This window comes from Globicephala melas, chromosome 21 (genome assembly GCF_963455315.2).
Source record: "Globicephala melas chromosome 21, mGloMel1.2, whole genome shotgun sequence".
NCBI classification, from domain to species: Eukaryota; Metazoa; Chordata; class Mammalia; order Artiodactyla; family Delphinidae; genus Globicephala; species Globicephala melas.
This window is the reverse complement of record NC_083334.1, coordinates 33125135-33144664: the sequence shown is the minus strand read 5'-3', so window position 1 is coordinate 33144664 and position 19530 is coordinate 33125135. Positions and strand designations below refer to the sequence as shown.

General features: G+C 42.8%; 1 protein-coding gene across 2 annotated transcripts; it reads left to right on the top strand.

Annotated features, from left to right (window-relative positions):
* The first annotated feature begins 1443 nt into the window (after window positions 1–1443).
* Window positions 1444–16741, top strand: CHRNA6 (cholinergic receptor nicotinic alpha 6 subunit). 2 transcript variants are annotated; one of them, XM_060291531.1, is made up of 6 exons: window positions 1444–1617; window positions 3271–3410; window positions 12053–12097; window positions 12819–12928; window positions 13030–14008; window positions 16065–16741. In XM_060291531.1, the coding sequence occupies exons 1-6, from the start codon at window positions 1539–1541 to the stop codon at window positions 16194–16196; spliced, it is 1485 nt and encodes a 494-aa protein (XP_060147514.1). In that variant the 5' UTR covers window positions 1444–1538; the 3' UTR covers window positions 16197–16741. The 2 variants fall into 2 exon arrangements, with proteins under 2 accessions (XP_060147514.1, XP_060147515.1); XM_060291532.1 differs by lacking the exon at window positions 12053–12097.
* The last annotated feature ends 2789 nt before the right edge of the window (window positions 16742–19530 follow it).

The window sequence follows — 19530 nt, the reverse complement described above, 5'->3', positions numbered from 1 at the left end:
TTCCACACAAAAGTGAGATCATACAGTATTTGTCTTTCTCTGGCTTATTTCACTCAGCATAATGTCTTCCAGGTTCATCCATGTTGTCGCAGATGGCAGGATTTCCTTCTTTCTCACGGCTGAATAATATTCCATCACATATATGTATATGTATATTACAACTTCTTTATTCATTCATCCATCGATGGACACCAGGTTGTTTCCATATCGTGTGAATAATGCTGCAATGAACGTAGGAATTCAGATATCTCTCTGAGAAATTGATTTCATTTCCTTTGGATATATTCCCAGAAGTGAGATTGTTAGATCATATGGTCGTTCTATTTTTGAATTTTTTGAGGAACCTTTAAACTGTTCTCCATAGTGGCTGCAGCAATTTACATTCCAAACAATGCACAAGGGTTCCCTTTTTTCCACGTCCTCACCAACACTTCTTACCTCTTTTCTTCTTATAATACCACCTTAATAGGTGTGAGGTGATAGCTCATTGTGGTCTGATCTGCATTTGCCTGATGATTAGTGGTGCTGAGCCCCTTTGCATATACCCATTGGCCGTCTGTGTCTTTGGAAAAATGTCTGTGCAGGTCCTATTTTTCAACTGGGATGTATTTATTTGCTATTGAGTTTTATGAGTTTCTTACATATTTTGGATATAAACCCCTTTCCAGATACATGGTTTGCAAATATTTCCCCCCATTCTGTAGGTTGCCTTTTCATTTTGTTGCTAACTCCCCTTTAACCAACACCAAAATCTGACCAGAAGGCCTAACTCATCAGAATGTTACTGACACTAAACTTACAGAGGAAAGAAGCAAATGATAAGAAAACCAGTTGGTGACAAGGATGTATAAATAAACATAGAACCGTCTAGACAGCATCCTGTGTTCAGTATTTGTTCTTCTCATTCTCAGACAGCTAATCTCTAGTCCTGGAGGGTGATTCCTAAACTCAGAAGGACGAGGCATTAGCAGTCAGACAAAACCAAATTAATCCTGTTCTCTGTGAGGCGCACTTTACCAGGACTCCTATTCTACAATGTTTTCTGGTAACAAGGTTAAGCGCTGATGAGCTAGAGATCTCAGTGAATCAGAATACACTGGTCGGGACCTGGCAGGTGCTTTACCTACAGCTGGAGCTCAGGAGACGTGTGTTTGTTCCCCTCAGGACCGGAGCTGGGAAAAGATGCACTACAAAGATACACTAAGCACATCACAGTTTTCTGTCCCCTCCCGGTGCTGTCTGCCCAACACCCCCATCCTGCTTCTCTCATTCCTGCATGAGAAGAGATGTAGGGTGTCAGGAAATGGGCTGACTCATCTGACATCAGATTGAGTCCTTTTTATCTGCCCTTTTGGTTGACCTTAGTCTCTGATATTGGGAACGACCGTGTTATGTTTATGAAGGTTTTCATTTCACAGAAGACACTTGGACTGCAGGGGACTCTGGTGATTTAAAGGTCCGGTGTGAGTGGCTGCCTGATAGCTCTTTGTTTTCCACAATCCTTTGACTAGAAAAAGAAATCAGAGTGTGTTTTAAACATGCTGCCCCGCGAGGGACAGGGATTCCTTCACTTTGGGCTGTGTCTCTGGTGGTATGTATTCACACTTTGCTTCAGAGGTAGGTTTTATTTCTGCTTGTTCTCATATTCCCTTTTTAGCTACATGTATTTCCTGGTTTTATTTTCCTCCTTTTCTAGTTGTGCTTGACTGAGCAGAGATGAGATATGCTATGGATAAATATGTAGAGTGTCTGCACAGGAATTACTCCTCTTATAACTGCTAATTAATCTATTCATTTTTAGTTGGCTGGCTTAACATGTAAAATGAGATTTCGGGGGGATGGGATGGGGAGGACAAGGAAACATTGTAAACCATGTTTTGTTTTATTTTCCCAATGAAAAATAGGCAAAAATAACAATGGTACAGTTTTCTCTCCATCTCCACTATGGATGTATTCAAGTTCTTTACCTGTATTTAATATTTTTTCAAAACTGTGGTTTATTAGCTGATACTATTCCTCAGTCTGTGAACCCTTCCATTTTGTAGGTAATCATCTTCATTTTGGGAAATGTGTCCTAAGAGTAAGATCATTCATTTTCAAAGTTAAGGCTTAGAAACGGACAGCTGCTGCTCTGTCCATGTCCACAAAGCCACATTTCCACGTGCTGTCGGCTTTGCAGGGACTTGCTTGTCAAGACTCAAGGAGGGTTTATCTGAAATGTCTCAAAGGAAAAGAAAAACCTCAAAGGAGGAAAATGGGTAACAGGAGGATTTTTTACTTATCTGTTTTATGTAGAAATATTTCTATCTTTATTAATTAGGATGGCAGACAATGATGTTTTACACCTAAAATTGCCCTTTCCTGCTGAAATCTCAGTGTTTCCAAATGCATCTGTCAAACAACACTTTTTATTTAGTAATATAACAGCTGTCTTTTCCTTTGTTTTTGCCTAATGAGTTGTTCAGCCCCTTAAATTTTTTTTCTTTCAGGGTATAAATCCCTTTGGGAAATTTATAGAATAGTATTTCAGGTATCAAATTTGAATTCTATAAGGAAAAATATAGAGGGGGCCTTAATGAGATGAATTATGTCAAATGAAAGCAAGTAACCTACATTTAGTGCATTCTTGGGAAAATACAGAGACATGCGTTACATTATTGTCTAAATTTAATGACTGAAAGTGCTATTGTTTAAGAACTTTGGAGATTCTATAAAAAATATTTTAAGTAAATTTTCCTTAAAAACTTTGCACTCTCACACATCTCCAAGAATTGAAATTCAAAGTTGATTTTGGAGGAGGGCTTAAGACCTTAATGAAATTACTAGTTATTTAAGTTTGATTGAAGAAGTTTCCCCAGCTACACACCCTGCTGGTTGTAGAAACAGAGACCAGTCAGATCAGTATTTTGACAAGAAAGGGCAGGACTTCTCTTTAATTACCGGATCAGTAAGACGGTGAGTTCTGTTCAGTGACATAACTGAACAGCTCAAGCCTGTGTCTATCTATCCCTTTACACTGTGCTGCCATAGACTTTAGAAGTGCTCTTACCAACATCATTTTGTTTGCTAGCGCACTAGTCCTGAGATGCCGGTATTACTCTTTTCATCTCGGTGGTGAAGGGGAGTAGCATGGCCAGGAGGGGCAGGTGCAGTGGTGCTGGGGGAAGCTGGTGTCCTGCACCCGCCTTCCCGGATGGAAGCCCCTGGAACCTCCCCACCAGCCAGCATCCTTTCTGCTTCTCTAACCCCTCTCTCTGTATGGTGCCGCAGGATGTGCAGGCTGTGCGTCTGAGGAGAGGCTCTTTCACAAACTGTTTGCTCATTATAACCAGTTCATCAGGCCCGTGGAAAACGTTTCTGACCCAGTCACTGTGCATTTTGAAGTGGCCATCACACAGCTGGCCGACGTGGTAAGTGCAGGGTGGGCACCACGAGGCCTCAGAGGCCCCAACTCTGAAGGGTCCAAGCAATTCCCACTCACTGCACTGGGTAAATAAAGGGATTTTTGAACACAAACAGGCAAAAATCTACAGAGTGCTGCCCTTCAAAGCCAGCCCGTTGGGAGGGATCCACTCTTCCCAGGGTTGCTGTCATTATTCTCCTTAAGGCGATGTTTTTCTGGAAATGCTCTCAGAACCAGTTTATGAAACAAAGAAGCGCAGGGGCATTTGAAGGGGGAATACAAAGGGAGCTAACTTCATTATGCACCTATTACGCACCAGTGTCCACACTTAGTGGCTGTCATCTGCATTTTACAGCTGGGGAGAGGAAATCTCAGATACGAAACTTTCCCAACGTCATACAGTTACAGATGGTGGCACTGCGGTTCAATCAGCACTGTTCAACCCCAAAGCTCATGCTCTTTTGACTCCGTATAAGAAGAATTGCTTTAAGTCTCCTTTGTTATAGAAGAAAGAGAAAATTCACCTTGTTTCACATAGGGTTCCATCCAGCCCTGAAAATCTGATGGGAATTTGGAGATCTTAGTTTAATTTATTGCTACCCTGTTTAAGGGGCAAAGAGGACTAGAGTTCTTTCTTTTGAATAATCTTCACACCCTAGTTGCTGAGAGAGGAGGTGTGGGACCCGATACCCTAACAGAGGACAGGGTTCTGGGCTTCAAGGCATGGCAGGGCGCAGGCTGGCCTGAGGCACTGGACTCAGACCAAGTTCCAGGAATAGGCAGGCTCAGGACGTAAGGGGTAAGGGACGTCCCGAGCATCTCTGAGACAATGGTGCACAGACCGAGGGAGCAGCCCAGACCCTGGACGGAGGCAGGGGGTGCCTCCTTCCTCTCAGCTTTGCCTGGAGAAACAGTGGTGGCTCCAGGTGCACCTGGGGGAAGACCTCAGTTATGGATATGAAGTCCGGGCTCACCATGTTTCTCCGGTCCGTGTTTCCCAGTGGACTGGGCTGACCCTGACCTGATCCTCTAGCTTCTGGCCCAAGCTGGAAGTGTGTATATGCTGATAAATACTGGTTTAAAAAAAAGTAAGCCAGACATTTTATCTCACTTAAATGGGCCCACTAATTCCTTTAATAAACATTTATTTAGTACCTATTCTGATCCCGCCTCCCCTCTCCCCTCAAATAGCTTAGCACTGGTTACTGGTCTCCTACCAGGCTGGAAGCCACACTTGGTATGAATCGGGCTGTTATGAATGGAGAACTGGACTGAGTGACCCCTAAAGTTTGTGATACATCATCACTTCAAATCCATGATCTATACACCCTTTCAGGACATTGTTCTGAAGATGGTGGGTGGAGGATTGCTAAATACAGATTTTGGTATTTGCATTTGGCCGCTATCAGAGATTGAAAAACACACACATGCTCTCTCAGCTTATATAAAACAAGTTTATTTCTTTCTTATGTAATAGAAATCTAAAGATTAACAGCCCAGGTTAATACCAGGTGGCTTCGTGGTAGTGGTTGCATCACGGTGTTTGGTTGCCCAGGTTGTGCACTGCACAACTCCTGAGGATGTTAATCACATGAGCTATGATGCTAAAAGCATAAACTGTGACAGGGACCAAGGTTCCTTCTATCTTTCTATGTCACCATCCTTAGCATGTGATTTCTTCCCTCAGTGTTGCCTTGTGGTCCAGGATAACTGCTGATTTTCACTCATCATATTCACATTCTTGGCAAGAAGCAGGAGCAAGAGAGAAAGGGGCACATACCAGACATCTGTGACTTCCTTAAGGAGTTTTATTAGAAGTCCTACTGACAGCTTCTGCTTCCTAGCTCATTGACCACCACTAGCTGCAAGAGAGTCTTGAGAAATGTAGTTTTTTAACTGAAATTTTATTTATTGAAATAATCATAGATTCACTTGCAGTAAGAAATAATAGAGCCCTTGTATACTTTCTTTGACCAATGGCAACAACTACTGTATCTTTCATTGCTAAAATTTTGTCGTTTCAAGAAAGCTATACATAAATGGAATCACACAGTATGTAACCTTGTGGACTGGCTTTTCCACTCAGCATAATTCTTTAGAGATTCATCCAAGTTGTTGCTTGTATCAATAGTTCATTTCTTCATTTTTTTCTTCCAGTTTTATTGAGATATATTTGACATACAACACTGTATAAGTAAGGTGTGCAGAATAGTGGTTTGACTTCATGCATACATCATGCAGTCGTTGCCACAATAAGTTTGGTGAGTCATTTCTTCTTACTGTGAGTAGTATTCCATGGTATTGATGGAGCACACTTTGATTGACCTTTCATTGGTTGAAGAACATTTGGGCTGGTTCCAGTTTTGGTCTTTTACAAATAAAGCTGCTATGAACATTTGTGTACAGGTTTTTGGGTGAACATTAATCGTTATTTCTCTGGGATAAATGCCCAGGGGTGCAATTCCTGGGTCATGTGGTAGTTGTGTGTTAGTTTTAAAAGAAACTGCCAAAATGCTTTCCAGAATGGCTGTACCCTTTTACATTCCCACCAGCAATATGTGAGGGACCAGTTTATCTACAGCTTTGCCAGTATTTGGTATTGTCACTGTTTTTTATTTGAGTTATATTAGGTATGAAACGATATCTCATTGTGGTTTTAATTTGCATTTCCCTAATGATTAATGATATAAAACCTCTTTTCATGTGCTTATCTGCAATCTGCATATCCTCTAAGGTGAAATGTTTGCTCACGTCCTTAAGCCCATTTTCCAGTTGGATTGTTTGTTTTTTACTATTTAGTGTTGAGAGTTCTGGCTATATTCTAGATGCAAGTGCTTTGCCCGTTTTGTGGTTTGCAAATATTTTAGCCCAGTTTGTAGCTTATCTTTTCTTCCTCTTCACATGGGCTTTCACATGAGGTTTTTAATTTTGATGCGGTCCAATTTATCAATTTTTCCTTTTATATGTCATGCTTTTGGCATCAAGCCTAGTAATTCTTTGCCTTATCCCAGATCCTATAGGTTTTCTCCTATGTTTTTCTAAAAGTTTTATTTATGTCTTATGTTTAAGACTGTGATCCATTTTGAGGTAATTTTTATATAAGATATGAGACCTAGATTTTTTTTTTTAGACCTGTGGGTGTCCAATTGCTCCAGCACTATTTGTTGAAAAGGCAATCCTTTCCCCACTGAATTGGTTTTGCACCTTTGTGAAAAATCAGTTGAACATATTTGTGTGGGTCTATTTCTAGGTCCTCTATTCTGTTTCATTGATCAGTGTGACTATCCCTCCACCAACACTGCACTCTCTTGATGACTGTAGCTGTAGAGTAAGACTTAATATTGGCTAGAGTGATTCCTGCCACTTTGTTCTTCTTTGTCAAGATTGTCCTAGCTATTCTGTGGCCTATGCCTAGAATAAGCTGCCTATGTCCACAAAAAGCATTGCCCTGATTTTGATAGGAACTGCATTAAACCTGCAGATAAGTTTGGGGAGAAGTGACATCTTTACTCTGTTGAGTCTTCCAGTACATGAATGCGGGATGTTTCTCCATTTATTTAGCTCTTCTTCCTTCAGGATTTTGCAATTTTCAGTACACAGATCCCATACATGTATTGTTACATGTATACGTAAGTATTTTGTTTTATCTGGGAGTGACTGAAAATAGTATTATGCTTTTTTCTTTTAAACCCCACATTTGTTTATTTATTTATTTTTGGCTGTGTTGGGTCTTCGTTTCTGTGCGAGGGCTTTCTCTAGTTGTGGCAAGCGGGCGCCGCTCTTCATCGTGGTGCACGGACCTCTCACTATCGCGGCCTCTCTTGTTGTGGAGCACAGGCTCCAGACGCGCAGGTTCAGTAGTTGTGGCTCACGGGCCTAGTTGCTCCGCGGCATGTGGAATCTTCTCAGACCAGGGCTCGAACCCGTGTCCCCTGCATTAGCAGGCAGATTCTCAACCACTGCGCCACCAGGGAAGCCCTATTATGCTTTTAATTTTGGTTTCTCCATGCTCATTGTTAGTATATAGAATTTTAAGACTTTTGTATATTGATCTTGTATCCTAAGATCTTGCTGAACTCACTTAGTTTCAGCATTTTTATAGATTCCATGGGATTTTCTTTGTAGGCAACCTTATAATCTGCAAATAGAGATAGTTTTATTTCTTCCTTTCCAGTCTATGCCTTTTCCCCCTTTTTCTTGCTTCATTTCAGTGGCTAGAACTTCCAGTACTATGCTGAGTAAGAGTGGCGACAACAGACATCCTTGTCCTTTTCCCAGTCTTAAGGAAAAAGCATTCAGTCTTTCACCATTTGGTATAAAGTTAGGTGTAGCTGTTTTGTAGATGCTCTTATCAAGTTGAGGAAATTTCCCTTTATTCCTAGTTTCACAGAGTTTTTAATCATGAATTGATGTTGAGTTTTGTCAAAAACTTTTTCTTGGGCTTCCCTGGTGGCGCAGTGGTTGAGAGTCCGCCTGCCGATGCAGGGGACACGGGTTCGTGCCCCGGTCCGGGAGGATCCCATATGTCGTGGAGCGGCTGGGCCTGTGAGCCATGACCGCTGGGCCTGCGCGTCCGGAGCCTGTGCTCCACAACGGGAGAGGCCACAAGAGTGAGAGGCCCGCGTACCGCCAAAACAAAAACAAACAAACAAAAAAAACAAAAAACTTTTTCTCCATCAATTGATATGATCACATGGTTTTTCTTCTTTAGTTTGTTGATATGGTAAATTACATTGATTAAGTTTTGAATGTTGAACCAGTCTTGTATCCCACTTAGTCATGGTGTATAACTTTTTATACATTGTTGGATTCAGTTTGCTAATATTTTGTTAATGATTTTTGCATCTAAGTTCATGAAAGATATTGATCTGTCATTTTCTTTTTTCATAATGTCTTTGGGTTTGTGTCAGGATAATATTAGCTTCACATAAAGGATTTGGAGTTGTTTCCTCCTCTTCTATTTTCTGGAAGAAATTGTGGAAAGTTGGTATTGATTTTTCTTTACATATTTGGTAGAATTCTTCAGGGAAACCTACTGGGCCTGGAGATTTCTTTTCCAGCAGCTTTTTAATTATAAACTCAATTCTTAAATGGCTATAGGGTATTCAGGCTGTCTATTTATATCACTTTTCAGATTCTTTTCCCTTATTGTTTATTACAAAATATTAAGTATATTTCCCTGTGCTATACAGTAGGTCCTTGTTAGTTAGTTTGTGGTTTTTGAGGAATGGGCCTATTTCTTTTAAATTGACAAATTTATGATAAAATTAAAGTTGCTCATGGTATTATCTAACTTTTTAATGGCTATAGGATCTGTAATGATAGCTCCTGTTTCATTCCTGATATTGGTGGTTTGTGTCTTCTCTCTTTTTATTTTTGTCAGTCTGGCTAAAGGTTTATCAATTTTGTTATTTTTCCCCAAAAAAATCAGCCTTTTGTTTCATTAATATTCTTCATTGTTTTCCTTTTCAACTTTATTGATTTCTGTTTTATCTTTATTTTTCCTTCCTTGTACTTGCTTTGGGTTTATTTTGTGCTTGTTTTCCTAATTTCTTGAGGTAGAAACTTGTGTTATTGACTTGAGACTTTTAAAGCATTTAGCTTTAAATTTTCTTCTTAGCACTTTTATTAGCTATGTCCCTCATATTTTGATATATTGTATTTTTGTTCCCATTCAGCTCTATGCGTTTTAAAGAATTTCCTTTGAGACATTCTCTTTGACCCATGGATTATTTAGAAGTTCAGTTTCCATGGGTTTAGAGATTTTCCTGTTGTCTTTTGGTTATTGATTTCTAGTTTGATTCCATTATGGTCAGAAACACACTATGATTCCAATTCTTTTAAATTTGTTGAGGTTTGTTTCATAGCCTATGATAAGGATATGCTCTGCGTTGGTTAATATTATATGCATGCTTGAAAAAATGTGTATTCTGGTGTGTTTGAGTGGAGTATCTCTATGTGTCAATTAAATTCTGCTGGTTGATTATGTTGTTCAGATTTTCCCTATTTTTGCTGATTCTGTTGAGTTTACTGAGTTCTGTTGGTCACTGAGAGAGGGATATTGAAGTCTCTAACTGTAATTGGAGATTTGTCTGTTTTTTCTTTCAGCTCTATCAGTTTTTGTTCCATATAATTTGAGACTCTGCTGTTTGGTGCATATATGGTCAGGATCATTGTGTCTTCCTGGTGGATTGATCCTTCTTTCATTATGTAATGTCCCTCTTTGTCTTTAGTAATTTTTTTCCTCTGCATCTGCTTTGTCCAGTATTAATATAGCAATTCTTATTGGTGTATTAGAGTCTACTTGTCCTCATGTGGGGCACCAGCAGTCCCTATGGGCCATATTCATTGTTGTCACTGAGCCATGGTGAGGTCTGGGAGTGACTGTGATGCAGTACAGCCCAGATGCACAATTACCAACTCCCTTCTAGAAGACTGTAGGCCGTCTGCTGCTGTTTGGGCCTCAGGCTTGGCCTTAGAGCACCAGAGAGCTCTACATGGAAGGGTGTTTGGGGCTGCATAGAATGAACTTGGCCACAAAGTCTAATGAGAGGATGATCTTCAGAGTAAGTGTATTTCCACTGTGCCCCTCATGGGGCCAGGACAAAGGCCCTGCCCAGTGTTTTCGATGGCCTGGCATATCTGACATGACAAACATGAAGGCTTTGAAAATGTAGCCCACCTGGCCTTTCTGATCTCAGTCTCTGAGTCTGTTGCTGCTCTCCAGAATCTAGTCCATTTGAAGTTGTAACTCCAATCCTTTAATTGAACCAGGTGTCAACTACTTTATTTTCCCAAGAAGGGGACGCAGGGTGATGGTCCCAGGAACGTGGGGTTGTACTGTGGGTCTCTGGTCTCCTTCAGCTGGGCTGTCTGATAGCAGTTCCCATGACCATAGGTGCAATCTGGCATTGGATGGAGAATGCGACTTTCCAGACCCGGTCCTGACCCATAAACTTGGCTGACACCTCTGAGGGTGTCCATCCACCATGAAGCAGGTCCACACCACATGGAGGTTCACCAGGCTGTGGAACTATAGATGGGGAGGCAGGAATACTGTTGGGATGATATTGCCAAATGATTTTAATTCTCAGAATACAACGTTCCAGTTCATAGTGTGCACTAGTTCTTTAAACAGTGTATTAGTGGACAGAGAGGAAGCAGTTGTTGGAAGATGCTTATGACTGTTACCTCCAAGACATTTCTGGACTGCTAGAGCTAGTCCATTCCTGACTGACAGCCAATGGATTTATTGACATGGCCCCTGCTTGAATCTGCTGGTCACAAGGTATGAGCAGAAGACACTGTCCTTAGACTTGGGTAATTGTAAAGTCATGGATAAGTAATAGTCCATTTCTTTGCTTGCCCTGACCAATAGAAAACCATGAATGTAACTCCTTTTGTTGACCTTTTAAAACCCTGGGGCTTATCATGACTTGACACAAATCCCTTTGAAGGAGGAAGCTGGTGAAGTCTCCAGGTAGCGTTTTCTGGGGGGCATGGAGAACCGCAGAGCAGCAAACCAGAGTGGGCTGGTGTCCAGCCCTGGCCACAGCTTCCTCAGCCAGTGTGAGGTGTTTACTCTCGAAGGTGCTCATGTGTCTGGGGAAACAAGGTTGGTAAGTTTTGGGAACCCACTGCCGGCCACTGTGTGACCATCAATAGCCTCCAAGTGTTGCGCTCTGAGACTGCTGAAGGTTCTGGACGTGTCTTCAGTAGCTGCTCCACTGAGAGGTGGTAGCTGATTAGGAACATATTATATTTGGCATGTCATCCTGGAATGCTTTTATTCAAGAGACCCAGGACTCTTTGCAGGTCATTTAGGTACCTGCTTAAACCACCTCCTAAGACAAACCTTTCTGGATCATCCTGTCTAAAAGAGACGTGTGTGCGTGTGTGTGCAGACACACACACCACTCAATCCCTCTTTATTTTTTTGCATGGGACTTATCACTATCTTACATTATACCATGTATGTATTATTGATTTTCTGTCTCCCCAGCTAATAGCTTAGGCACATGTAGGTAGGGATATTTTCCATCCTGATTACTTCTGTAGCCCCAGCATTTATAGAGCGCACAGTAGGCACTCAATAAATACTTGTTAATGAATGATTGAAGCAATCGGCAGTGGTGTGTGTGGGAGCAGTGCTCTGGGGAGTGGCAGGTTCCAGCTGGAGAACTCCATGGTGAGCTGAGGCTGACACCTTGAGGGGCAGTGGGGCTCAGGACTCAGGACCTAGAGGGTGCTGGGGCACAGCTGAGGAAGAAGATAGCAAAAGCAATGATACCCATCGCCATCTGCAGGACTTCCCCTCCCTCCCTCCCACTCTCTCTTCTCTCCCTTCTTTCCTTTTATGGGATCAGAAATGTTTATGGGCTGCAGTGGTCAGAAAGGCTTCACAGAAGTGGGACTTCAATCAGATTTGAAAGACAGTCATAAAGCCACATTTCAAAGTCAACAGGGTTGGGACCAGTGTGAAAATATTGTATTTTGGGCCTTTTATAAATTGCCTTTTCAGTCTGCTTTTTTTCCCTCCGTTAGCATGAATAACTCAGATTGGCTATTTTTAGTTGTAATTTTTGCTCTAAGATTCACTTCTATTAGCAAGTACATTTGAGGCTAAAAAATATTGTTTCTTCTTCCCAGGATGAAGTAAACCAGATCATGGAAACCAATCTGTGGCTACGTCACGTACGTGTCTATGTCACACGTTCTTCTCTTGGAATTGTGTCACACTTGTGTGTCAGTTTAACAATGTCAAATGGATAAAATCCACTAGCACTCCCTCTTTGCATCTCCAGCTTATGATAGAGCATAAAATATTAACTAGCTCCAAAGCCCAAAGTTCAATCTGGTAACGGCTGGCTGGGTGGAGGCTTCATGCTGCAGAACTTAGTGACAGAGTTCTCTCTGACTCTGCTTCGGTGGTTTCTGCTCTCAAGTCTCCTATTTTTGTCTGAATCTCGAGCTCCAGAGCCAGATTCTTGACCACTCTTTGATCCTGCTCTGGGTTAGATTCCCACCGTCTGGTTTTATCAGTCATACCATCTTGTTCTTCCTTCCTGTCTCAATCTTTTATGCAGATTTTGTGACAAACCCATCATCATACACTTGAATTATCTTTTTAATACTAGAAATGGATTGCTACTAGAGATGGAACATAGTCCATGGAATATGGAAGCTGAGCCTGTAAACTTGGCTAGCTAATTAATAATCAATAGATACTTATCTAATATCTATATTTACCCCAAATCAGCTCAGCTACCTTGTTCCCCATGGATTTAATCTTCCAACTTTTGGTAGGAAACCAACTCTTTAAATAAGAAAATTTTCAAAAAGTTGTTGAACCAACATAGAATTAACATTGGAAGAAAGTCGAGAATTTTTAAAAACTGACTTCTATTCCCTTTAGATGTGGAATGATTATAAATTGCGCTGGGACCCAGTGGAATACGATGGCATTGAGACTCTTCGCGTTCCTGCGGAGAAGATCTGGAAGCCTGACATTGTTCTCTACAACAAGTATGGGCATCTGACAGCCAGTGTCTTTCCAAAGTTGCCTTTGGTACAGGCTGACCCAAAGCACAGAGGGTGTTACTAATGGTGTCTGGTTTACTTTGCAGTGCTGTCGGCAACTTCCAAGTCAAAGGCAAGACAAAAGCTCTTCTTAAATATGATGGCATGATAACCTGGACTCCACCAGCTATTTTTAAGAGCTCCTGTCCTATGGATATCACTTTTTTCCCTTTCGATCATCAAAACTGTTCCCTGAAATTTGGTTCCTGGACCTATGACAAAGCTGAAATTGATCTTCTAATCATTGGCTCTAAAGTGGACATGGATGAATTTTGGGAAAACAGTGAATGGGAAATTGTCGATGCTTCTGGCTACAAGCATGACATAAAATACAACTGTTGTGAAGAGATATACACAGACATAACCTATTCTTTTTACATTAGAAGATTGCCGATGTTTTACACCATTAATCTGATCATCCCCTGTCTCTTTGTTTCATTTCTAACTGTGTTGGTTTTCTACCTTCCTTCTGACTGTGGTGAAAAAGTGACGCTTTGCATTTCAGTTCTGCTTTCCCTGACAGTGTTTTTGCTGGTGATCACAGAAACCATCCCATCTACGTCTCTCGTGATCCCCTTGGTGGGCAAGTACCTGCTGTTCACCATGATCTTCATCACCTTGTCCATCGTGGTGACGGTGTTTGTGTTGAACACCCACTACCGCACCCCGACCACACATACCATGCCCATGTGGGTGAAGGCAGTCTTCCTCCGGCTCTTACCCCAGATCCTGATGATGAGGAGGCCTCTGGACAAGAGGAAGGGGACAAGATATGACAAAAACCCCGAAGGCTTCTCTGGCAGGCCAGCCAAAGTCAAGTTCGATTGTCGCAGAGAGCCCAAACTTCTTAAAGAATGCTGCCACTGTCGTAAGTCCAGGGAGATCGCCACCAGCAAGAGACGGTTAAGTCATCAGCCTTTACAACGGACGACTGAAAATTTGGAGCCCTCACCTGAAGTCGAAGATGTAATTGATAGTGTTCAATTCATAGCAGAAAACATGAAGAACCAAAATGAAACAAAGGAGGTAAATGTATGGGTCTTCTAGCCTGTTCACCCGCAGCAGGCCTGGGGGCCCTGCATAGACATGTCAGATCTTCAATGTGAGTTCTGTTTGCAAGACGGTCAGGGAGTGGTGCCCTAAAAGCCAGCCCTGTGATGATGCAGTTATGGGTGAACCGCCCTGCGGAGGGGGTGGGGTAAGGTGTAGCCTCAGAGCAAATCTCTGCCTCCAGAAATGTCAACTCAAGTAAAATCTGGTTAAGATAAACACTCAGGGCAACCTTGGTTTATTAAACTGAGAGCCCCTGCGTAAGGAAGGGTGGGAGAGGGAAAAGCCGGCTGAGGGGCAGGAGGAAAGCCTGCAGGGCTGGTCACAGTCTGGGAGCCTGGGAGGAAGGTGGCGTGAGCCTCCGGCAGCTCCAATCCCACTTACTCCACTTGACGGGGATCCAGGTGCTGATTGAATGAACCTCAGGGTTATTTTTAGCATCAACACAGTCCGCTTCTGCGGCCCAGAGTCTAACTATAGCAGCTCGGACCTCCTCATCCTCCAGAGAGAGAGAGCTCAAGAACTTTATGCCAATTTTCCATACCATCAGGATGACTAGCTGGGGGGCCTCTGAAAACTCCTGCCGCCAGGGGTCTGGGTCTGACCTGATGGCAGTAGCCATCATCCTTATCTCCTAATGAAAGGACATTGCAGGCCTGAAGTCCACCCATTGGTGCTGAGGCGGACATGGGCTGCATGTCACACAGGTCGGGGAGGGGGTACATCGGGGCCAGGTGAGCCTAGGACTCCCCTCTGTTGTGACACCTTCGTCAAACTAGGGGACAGTTGCTGCTGAATTGATCACCACCAGGTAGGGCTCTTGGAGGTCGGGAACAGGAAGGACATGAGAGATGTAACGAGCTCTCCCTGACCAGCGTGATCCCGAGTTCTAGAGGGTCACCTATTCCTGATGGGGGGGGGGCCCAGCACATCGCACATCCTACACCCCCCGCCTCAAACCCATTTCCCAGACTTGCCAAGGAGTCAGACTGTCCCGTGGTGTCCATGACAAGAGTGGATGAGAAATGTCACCTGTCCTATTAATAAACGAAGGACGTTGCACCAGTCAAGCCATCAACCACTGCAGTCACCCCCAGCTGTGCACCCTGAGGGGATTCAGGGTGGAGGAAAGAAGGATGCTGGCCCTAGAGAGCTAAGTTGCATATCAAAGGAATGATTTCCGTGAACCCAGACTCTTGCCTCTTCCCATACATAGAAAAGCGCTAAATTCCTTAACTTGAGATGTCTGGTTTTCTTTAATTAACAGTAATCTTTTTTTAAACGTTTTTAAAATTGAAGTATAGTTGATTTACAATGTTGTACTAATTTCTGCTGCCTAGCAAAGTGACTCAGTTATACACATATATACATTTTTGGGGTATTCTTTTCCATTATGGTTTACCTCAGGAGATTGGATAGGGGGGAACCAGGATACATAGGAGGTTTTGCCACGAAATCCAGGTGGTCAGAACATCAAAGGATTACTGTTGCAGTCAAATGCAACAAAATGCTCTACAACTAATCTTTTGATGTTCCGGCTACCTGGTCTTTGTTGCAAAACTTCCTCTATGCCCTGACTTTTTTTTCCCTTACCTCTTCAGGGCAGTCCCTCAGAGCGATCTGAGAGGCTGCCTCCCGGGCTTGAATTCCTCAGAAAATCCACTGAATAAAACATAATTCTCAACTGTTAGGTTATGCATTTTTTTTTCCAGTCAACGCAGAAGTGGAGCTCTCCGAGCAGCTCTTTCTGGGGTGCTGCCTGCAGTCAGGAGAGGTCCTGTGTGCCCACATAAGCCTGCTCACTCTGCAGCCCGCTGTCCCAGGACTGATGGACACACGCACCAACCCTCTGCAGACAAACGGAAGTTCCCTGTGTGCTACAGAGGAGACACGGGTTAACCAGGATCACGGGGATATTTGCTTTAAAATTGCCAGGAAATCTTCTGTGAAAAGGAAGCAGCTTATTTATGAGACAAAGCTTATCTCCCATGGTTTTGATTTTTTTTACAGCTGCTTGACTTTTGTCTTTCAGGTAGAGGACGACTGGAAATACGTGGCCATGGTAGTGGACAGGGTGTTCCTGTGGGTGTTTATAATCATCTGCGTGTTTGGAACTGCAGGGCTGTTTCTCCAGCCACTCCTGGGGAACACAGGACATTCGTAAGATGGATTTTCCCTTTATCTTCAGAAACTTACAAGACACTGTGTTTGTTCCATGTTTCCCCCACCACAAGGAAAGGGATAGAAAGCTTCGCACCAAGTCCCCATCTAGATGGAAAAAGAGGACTTTATTGCCAACCAGGAGCCTGGATGCCCTCCCTTGGGGCACAGAGGAGTACTTTATGATCCCAGTGTCTGGGATCTGACACTGGAGCCCAGAGCTGGCAGCACCTGCAGGCTTCTCTTGTCTGTACACGTTTGGCTTCCGGGGACGTGACTGACCCACAGAACAGCAAACCGTGGAATCAAAGTCAAGCCATGCTAAGAGCTTCTTTTGCTTCTCCAGTTTATGGGCTTCTCAGTATAATGACACCTGCCAGACGTGAAACTCTGGACCTTGGACCTGCTGACCTCTGCAGCACCTGTGAACTCGTGTATGCTTGCTTTCTCCTGCACATCTCTGTGATGTAGAGCACACACTGCAGCATTATTTGATACATTATTTAGTAAAAAAGTAACAGCAGGTAGTCAGTCTAACCAACAGGCTGTATTTACTCCCCTTCTAAAAAATCTTATTGAAGTAGAGTTGATTTACAATGTTGTGTTAATTTCTGCTGTACAGACAAGTGACTCAGTTACGCATATATATGCATTCTTCTTCATATTCTTTCCATTTTGGTTTATCACAGGATACTGAATATAGTTCCCTGTGCCACACAGTAGGACCTTGTTGTTTATCCATCCTATATTTACTAGTTTGCATCTGCTAACCCCAAACTCCCAGTCTTTCCCTCCCCCACCCCCCATATTTAATTATCATTCATCTGGCAAGAGACTTGAGTGGTGACATTGCCACAGTCACAGAAATAGGTTCTGTCCATGCACTTGGAGCTTTGTAGGAAAAGTCATAAACACAGAGATCTCCAGGACCAGGTATCATGTGGGGAATGTAACCAGAGCAACGAAAATAAAGCATGACGTGGTCTGGCCGGACAGACCTGAAGCAACTTTTGCCGTGGGTCCAAAAGGTGTCTCTTCTCATCAGCAGTTTCCATTTGCTCTTTGTAACTGAGATTGAAAATAAAAGTGTTTCTTCTGTAGGAAATGGTGATCTTGTACCTTTTAGAGCAATTCCTTTTCTGAGAGGGAGAACGTTGGGTATTCTGTTTTATTCAACCCTCGTTTATTATCTTCTTATTTTTTGTATACACTTATAGTAACAGTTTTAAAGATGCATTTTAAAGTAGAAAAAAAATCTACGCTAACACAGGAACTAATTTCACTTTGCCTTTTCCATTCTAGTCCTTGTCTAAATGCACACATAATTTGACACCTCAGTTTTACCTTTCGGTTCTGTATTTTGCTCTTTTCTCAATATCATGTCAGCAGCATTTCTCCGAGATGTTACGCAGTCTTGAAGTATAATTTTTGTGGTTGCATAACCTCCATTGTGTTGATACCCTACAACTTCTATTACTGATACTAACCAGGGTTCTTGACCTTCCCTTAATCAATAGAAATTGATAAGAGGCCAGACAAGAAACTCAGGCAAGGCTTTATTGGGGCTCCCGAGGCGGCAGGAGCAAAAGGAACGAAAACAAGTAACAACTTCCCTTGCTCACTCACCGAGGGGGGCAAGCTAGTTCCTTATATGGGGCGAGGGTAGGGGTGTGTCCAGGGGTTGGACAGGAAGGGGGGTGTAGGTGGTCTGCCCACCCCTTAGGTGGTGTTGAGAGCAGGGGGCGTGCACAGTACCCTGCTTTTGCTCCCGACACCCTGCTTTTGCTCCCAACTCATCGGAAGTGGCAGTTGGGTTTTTTTTGGGTCTTTTTGTATCTTGTTGTCCATAATTTGCCCAACTGCACATATACGCAGTTATTTTTACTCCCTTATAGTTTCTTTGTATTTTTTTGCTCAAGGAGACGTTTGTCCAGGTGAAAGCCCTGCAACAAAGGGTCCCAGGTCCCAGATCCCAACCTGTCTCATTACCATGTGCTAATTCTTCCTATCTACCTCATCCTGGAGCTTAAGGCCGGCTGTAGTACCCCAGGCACAAGTTACTCTGTTTTAAAGTATTTTTACTCTCTTCATGTCATGTGATTGTAGCACCTCTATTTTATCTGTCTTTACAGAGGGTTGCTTGTTTCTTGATACTTTTTTTTCTATTAAGCCAGATCACTATTTCAAGTCATTGTTTAAAAGTGTTCATGGTGGTAAATACGCATAACAAAATGTACCATCGTAACCCTTTTTAAGTGTGCGGTTCAGTGGTATTAAGTATATTCGCATTGTTCACAGTCATCAGCACCATCCAGCCCCGGAACTCTTTGCATCTTGCAAAACTGAAACTCTGAACCCATTAAGCAATAACTTTTACATTTTTTTGAGGAACTGTCACACTGTTTCCCACCGCAGCTGCACGATTTTACTTCTCGCTAACAGTGAGCAGGGGCTTCATCTTCTCCACACCCTCATCAACTCGTGTTAGTTTTTTGATGGTAGCCATCCTAATGGGTGTAAGATAATATCTTGTGGTTTTGATTTGCTTTTCCCTAACGATGAGTGACGGTGAGCATCTTTTCATGTACTTATTGGCCACTTGTATATCTTCTTTGGAGAAATGTGTATTCAAGTCCTTTGCCCTTTTTAAGATTGGGTTATTTGTTTTCTTGTTGTTGAATTGTAGGTGTTCTATATATACTGGATATTAACCCCTTATCAGATATAAAAATAAGACTTTTAAGAACTGCAGAACAGGAAGATGAGAGGAAAGTGCTCCCAGCTTGGGGCAGGAAGCCAGGATCCTGACTTCTTAGCATATTCTTTTGTGCATGAACGGACATCAGCCTTCCCAACCCAGCTTTCCAGAAGTTGCTTGGTGATCCTCAGAGGCAGTGACAAACTAACAACATATATATATATATATATATATATATATATATATATTTTTTTTTTTTTTTTTGCGGTACGCGGGCCTCTCACCGCTGTGGCCTCTCCCGTTGCAGAGCACAGGCTCCGGACGCGCAGGCTCAGCGGCCATAGCTCACGGGCCCAGCCGCTCCGCGGCACATGGGATCTTCCCGGACCGGGGCACGAACCCGTGTCCCCTGCATCGGCAGGCGGACTCTCAACCACTGCGCCACCAGGGAAGCCCAACAACATATATTTTAAAGAAATAAGCATTTGAATAAAAGGGGCATCACAGCATGGAGATGTCTTTGTGTATCAGGTCTGTAGAATCAATGACTTTGAGAGATGGAATGGAACTCATAGATTATGTAGCACAACTCTTTTTTTAATCTCAAGAGGTAGAGTGGCTTGCCCATGATCACGTAGCT